General features: G+C 28.4%; 1 protein-coding gene across 1 annotated transcript in view; it reads left to right on the top strand.

The window, feature by feature from the left end:
- The window catches only part of LOC100791106 (bidirectional sugar transporter SWEET12), a 2,287-nt gene extending 896 nt beyond the window's left edge, over window positions 1–1,391 (top strand). Inside the window, exons 4-6 of the mRNA XM_041014990.1 lie at window positions 59–220; window positions 513–632; window positions 753–1,391. Coding sequence (XP_040870924.1) covers window positions 59–220; window positions 513–632; window positions 753–1,130 — 660 coding nt within the window. The 3' untranslated portion in view covers window positions 1,131–1,391. The remainder of the gene's footprint in view (window positions 1–58; window positions 221–512; window positions 633–752) is intronic.
- The last annotated feature ends 5,409 nt before the right edge of the window (window positions 1,392–6,800 follow it).

Raw genomic sequence — 6,800 nt, 5'->3', positions numbered from 1 at the left:
CCTCATTAGTTATGGAAGATTTGTAACATTATTTGAAACTGTGTTTTTCAACTTGCAGATGTCGACATTGAGGATGATTGTTTTGTTAAATTTTGGGGGATTTTGCACGATTGTTCTCTTAACCCACCTACTAGCAGAAGGAGAGGGCCGTGTCAAGCTTCTAGGATGGATTTGCGTAGTATTTGCTACTAGTGTTTTTGCAGCACCTTTAAGCATTATTGTGAGTATCTTACTTGATCACAACCTACAACTTTCTTACTTATTTTTAATTTTTCATGTCCCGTGCTATTAAATTAATTAAGAATAAATTAACAGTCTAACAGACACAATTTTTTTTTTTTTATCGATTTTCATAATAATTATTTTAAAAGTTAAATTAAGAATGATTTTTTATTGGTTAATAACATATCTTGACATGCATACAAAATTGGTTGATATATTTTAATATATTGTGTGTAATTATATTCTAGACTAATCGTGGGTGCATGGTTAATTTTGTTAAAAAATTTCAGAGGGTGGTTATTCGGACCAAAAGCGTAGAGTTCCTTCCTTTCCCTCTTTCACTTCTCCTTCTGATAAGCGCAATTATGTGGCTGTTATACGGTATTTCCCTGAAGGATATCTATGTTACGGTAAGTTTTCATGTTCATGCACGAACCATTGTGTGTTTCGGGTACCTACTAATTTGTCTTTATGGATAATGCAAACACATATATATGACACTGTCTTGTTTTTTTGTTTTTTCTGGACAGCTCCCGAACGTTGTGGGGCTAACATTTGGAGTCATTCAGATCGGTCTCTATGCAATGTACAGAAACAACAAGCCCGTAAAGGATCAGAAGCTACCAGAACACAAAGGGGATATTGTTGACAACAACAATGAAAGCGTTATTGCTCCAACAGTGAATGGTGAAAAACAAGAACAAGAAGTGAAGCCTCAGGGTGGAATTATAGAGACTGGGGAGAAGAAGGAAGAGAATAATAAGCAAGATCAACAACAACCTGAGGAGAATAAGAAGTTTGACCAAGTTGTTCATGAACAAACGAAACTCAACAACAAGAATACAAACAACATCAACGACGATGACAACAACAAAACAGGGGAAAGGGTGATCAGTTGCGAAGTTTGATGGAATTGGAAGATCAGTGTTGTTGTCTCAATCTCTATCTCTCTCTATTTTACGTGTAAAATTAGTAAAACGTGCGAAAAGGGGCAGAGACGGTGTAGATATCGTTGCCTAGTTATTTCTATCTCTACAGTTATTTTAACTTATTTTGGTTCACTGTTTATCTAATTTCTGTTTTGTTTACCCACACTAATTAATTGTGCCCCTAAATATAGGGAATTTCATGGAAAGAGAATCCTATATGGTGATATATTACTATTATTATAACATGAATTTTAGTTGTAAAAGTTTAATTATTCCAAGCATGAAGCACCTTTCATACTCAAGCGCTGATCGAGTTTGCATGAAGACAGTGATAATGTATTTTCTTCTTTTTTATGAGTAATTCTTTTTGTGCTGTTTTTTTTTTGGTACACAAAATTTTATACTATTGAAAAGCCTTCGTGTCTTAATTTAAGATAACCATGTCGCAACTAGGGACAAAATTTTAGCAAAACTTGCAAGGGACACAGACCACTCAAACGCCAATTCGCCGCAAAGGTCAAATCAAGTAGAGCATAGTTAATATTGTATGTTTTGCTCTGTTCTTTGGCTTTGCCTTTGTTTTCCCCCACAAAATTAAATCGTGGGAGTGCTTTGTTAAGCAGTTAGTTAATTTTATGATCCCATGAAAGGTTAACTCTTCACTCAGAAATAAACAATAATAAAAGTTATATATTTGGCAAGCTAATACACGCATATAAATTAAAGGTGGGTAAGCGTATTTTTCTTGATAAAGATCTCTGATTAAGGATTGCAGATTTCTAATCGCTTCATCCATAATAGTAACAAGATAATGGCAAGGACCATAACTAAGATATTGGAAGATCATATGAATTATATCTATAACGTCATCTGAGTTGTGGGGGGAGGGGGGTTCTTAGAATTTTCATGTGTTTAACCCCCTTTTGTTTTTTAATTAGAAGAGAAAGATTTTTTTATTATAAAGGATACTCTAACTCATATTACAAAAATTTAAGTGGCTTTAAGTGATATCATAGGTAAATATGGTCCCATTTGATTCTAACATGATATTAACAAGAAAAACACACTTTTATTGGATTCTAGTTTGAGTTCAATTTCAATTTTTTTTCTTGTTTTACCAAAGTGAAGGTGCGAATATATTGGATTTAACTAGTATCCACCAATTCCACGAGAGTCAAAAAGTGATATCATAGTTAAATATGATATCGTTTGATTCTAACCTGATTTTAATAAGAAAAATACACTTTAATGATTTGTGTTTGGGTTAAGTTTTTCTTAATTTGCAAAAGTGGATGTAGGAATATGAATCTTAGGATGTAATAACTAGTTGCTACCAAAATCCACTCCAAAGTAAAAATTGTGTGTATTAGTGCATAGTGCAATTGGGTAGTAAAGATTATTTTTTCCAAGCAATGATATCTCTCAATTGATAGTTAGAAAAATTAATTTCTTTCAAAGTATAAAGATGATCAAAATGCATTTTGTTTCTCCTAATAAAGTCTTTTACATTAAGAATAGAATCTTTGAGAAAGCAACATATATAAGGAAGTTAGCCATCTTACACTTCTATTTTTATAATTATTAAAAATATAAAATAATTATTATAATAGTTAAATAATTAAAATTATGATTGTTGAAAAATTACCTTAATTGAGATCACCCCAAACTTGTCTTAACTATATCATCTTTGAAGCACTTTTATTGTGTTTGGATGTGAGAGAATGTGTTTAATTAGTCTCACATTGACTAAAGATAAATAACCAATATAGTCTATATAAAAATTGAACAATGGACAATGTAGTCTATATATAGATACATTGTTGGGCCACTTGCATGGTCACACTTCAAGCCCATAGTTTGGGGTGTGAGGAGTGTGTTACAAGGTGCTTTAGTTGCAATCATCCTTGACTCACCTTAATTACAACTTCTTAGGATATGTTTAGACCCACATCAATTAAAGACATAAACAATGTAGTCCTTATAAAGCTTGGATATCCTTACCTTACAAGCTAATTTTGTGTGATTGAATTAGACTCTAAGCCCAAATTCAATAACAACTACAACAATGATAATTAACAACCATGTGTGCATGTGCGGGCATTTGTGTAATTATTTTTATACTTAAATGTGATTAACACTAAGCACTTTATAGAGTAGGTAAGAAACCCATTAATTGAAGAACAAAGTCTTTTTTTATTTGCATAAATCATCTAAGTATTCTGGGAATCATAGTGAGTAGTTTAACCAAATACTGAATTAAGTGCAATGTAGGTTGGGGAAAAAAAATACTCAATTAAATGTAAAGAAATATTTTTCTCTATAAAGAAAAAAAATAGAAAAACATTATTGTTTGAGTATTGTAGTATAAATACATAGTGTGATATCGAAATCACCCTCCTTCCCCTTCCTAGTCCTTATATATGGCTAGCTAGCTACCTATATAATGCGATTAAGAAATTCGTCGATTTCAAGAATGTAGTTCAACTTAAACTCCTCTTGATTTAATCATGAAAAAAAAAATTATGAATGGGGAAAGTGGATTGACTGTCTATACATATAATGTAGACTTTCATGAATCTTGCCATGCATTATATAATGCATATGGACAAATTTAGCTTTCATATATTTGTTTTATTCGATTTAACTTGGGCTCCATCAAAGTTGAGACCAGACCTATATTCAACAACCTTTTGTGAAAAAGATACCCAAAATCAAGGAACAAAATCAATCCGTATAGGAAAAGGTCCGCTAAATGAGAGGCCTATTATAGATCAAGCCAATTGAAAAATAACTTCTTAATTAGATTTCTAATTAATGTAATGGTTTTAGAGTTTTGGTTATAAACAAAGTTAACTACTCACTCAATTCTAAATTCTTTTTACTGCTAAGTTAATCATTCATTTGCAGTACAATAACATCAAAATAATTCAATGGTGGAAGTACATTTGGCATGTTATTAAGGCTGGCTTTTGAGGTAAAGATACTTAATAATTCTAAATCTTTCAACAAAATCTTCTTACTTATTAATTATACATATCGGTATTAAATATTATTTAAGTTTTCAAGAATATATTTACTTTTTTTTCTACAAAGTATTACAAAAAAATGTTAGGAAGATATATGTACACCACTCAATACTTATTTCCCCCTCATGGTATGTACATGATATGTACATTGACATCCACATGGCAAGCTAATATTTTATTTAATTATTTATTATAAAACTATTAGACAAGATGATTTATCAAAATGATCACTCATTTTTGTCATGATTTATATTTTTAGTCCCTAAAATACTCGTTAGACTAGTATTATTTTCACATAATTTGTATTAGTATTTTTCAATTATATAAGATTTTTTCCTCAATTTTTATAAAAATAATTTATAATTTACTAATTAGTTATGACTCAAACACTGATCATTTTACTTATAATTATTAACTAACTTTTCATATTAAAAATAACCACACTATGTATCTTTTCATTCTTTTTTAAATTTAATAATTGATGACGTAATTATCTATATTTTATTTATTGTGCTAAAATAAAAGTGACAGTAAAAATATTATCTTGAAGAAACAAGAGATGGAAATTAGACTTCTCAAATAGCCTTAAGAATTGAAATCAGTTTGAATTAAAATATCTTGTTTGGTAGTTGGATAAAACAAAATAGTAAAACCCTTGCAAAATAAAATTATATGTTAAGGATAACAAAGAGGTTTAGTTACTAGTCTTTGATACGAGATCCTTGATATTTTGAATAATTAAAACAGTGATAAACTGTTGAGTTATAATTAATTAATAAATTATAAGCTACTTGAAATAAATTATAAAAAAATGTTATATGATTGTAAAATAATAATATAAAATATGCAAAAGTAATAATTAATTAACTATTATGTTTAACCATCTAAGTCAATGGAAGAAACTAAAAATACAAATGATTTTTTTTTTAGAAACTATTCACCAAACTTTATTAAAAAACTAACTATATCAAAATCCCTAAAATTATTGTGCACAACTTAGAAACTCTCAACAAATTAATTTAACCTTATTTATATTAACATAGATAAAGCGCCGCGCAAATCATTTGCCAGGAAATACTGTCGATGAAAGGCTGCCAACCAGAGTTCAAAGTGAACTTGAATTATTGTCAAAATAAATTAAATAACACCAGAGTTGGTGAAACGTTTATATGGTGAAGGGTGTATTTAGTGAGGTAGAGGAGCCACACCCAGCCCTTTGGAGCAACAAGGAGGTAATTAAGGTCATTAATTAATAAGTAATTCTATGGCAAGCTTCACTCCTCCTTGCAACATAAACTATAATGACTTGTTAGGCTTAAACCCACATCGCCACACATCATAAGGATTCACCGTGTGGACCCTCCAAAAATTATCAGTAATGGTACAAGCAGGGACCGAAGCCAGGATAGGGGTAATTGGGTGGCCATTTGTAAAAAATAAAGTTATTCTAAAAATATACAGACATCAAATTTCATACAAATATTTATGTTTATGTGTTTTTTTTAAATAATTCAAGAACCTAGATTAATAAAAAATATATTTACATAAAAACAAAATTAAACATTTTTATAAAGATCAAAGATTACAAGAGTTAATCATTAATTTCACATTCTACGAAGAACATTGTGAATTTATAATAAAAATTGGTATCTATGTTGTGTGAGCTAATTAGAAGTGTTTCCAATATTTGTACCAAAAAATTAGTATCTATTTTAGATTAAAAAATATATAATAATAATAAATAAGAAAAAATAAATTTGTGTATTCGAATGCTTGTTCTTCAAGTAACAAAATTTTTCTTCAATAGTGAATAATGTGAAGACTTTAGGTATATTCACATCAAAACCAATATTTGATATTAACTTTTTTATGAGTGAAATTCTAACGAATAAAATTTCTTTTTACCTTTTTTTTTGCTTTTCAGGTTTAAAAATTAGGCCTGAACTTTTTCTAGTTTATGTATGGTATACTTTGTTCTCAGTTAGATATGTTTGTGTTTATAATGTTAAAGAGATATGAATTTGAAATTTTTTTAAAAAAATGAGAGATAATTTCATATATCTCTATCTTTATATTTAAAAATAAAATTATCTCATATCATTTTATATTAAGAAGTTTTATTCCATCGTTTGCATCTCAAGATTAACTTTAGAGTATAATATTACTGTCAAACTCTAATAAGTTAACACATTATATTTAACCAATGAATGATTTAAGAAATTTTTTTCTTCATTCATTCAATTTCCCTGGTCAATGGCTTAATTCTATCATAGAGCTCAAACTTATTAGTTAGAGTTGATGGATTCCTTCTCGATTAAATATTAATTCTACAAGTATTTAATTATATCCAATATTCATTCAAATAATGTCCTAAGACATTAGGTGTCCAAAATTAAAATATAACAAATAACTTATTAATTATTATAATAATATCAGGTAAAAAAAACTATTATATTTTTTCTTGAGAATTTCTTATTGACATATCATGGTAATATTAACTATTAAGAATTTTCAATTGAGTTAGTTCATATATATATATATATATATATATATATATATATATATATATATATATATATATATATATATATATATATATATATATATATATATATATATATAT

Source organism: Glycine max, chromosome 4 (genome assembly GCF_000004515.6).
Source record: "Glycine max cultivar Williams 82 chromosome 4, Glycine_max_v4.0, whole genome shotgun sequence".
Lineage (NCBI taxonomy): Eukaryota > Viridiplantae > Streptophyta > Magnoliopsida > Fabales > Fabaceae > Glycine > Glycine max.
This window is presented reverse-complemented; position numbering and strand designations above follow the sequence as displayed.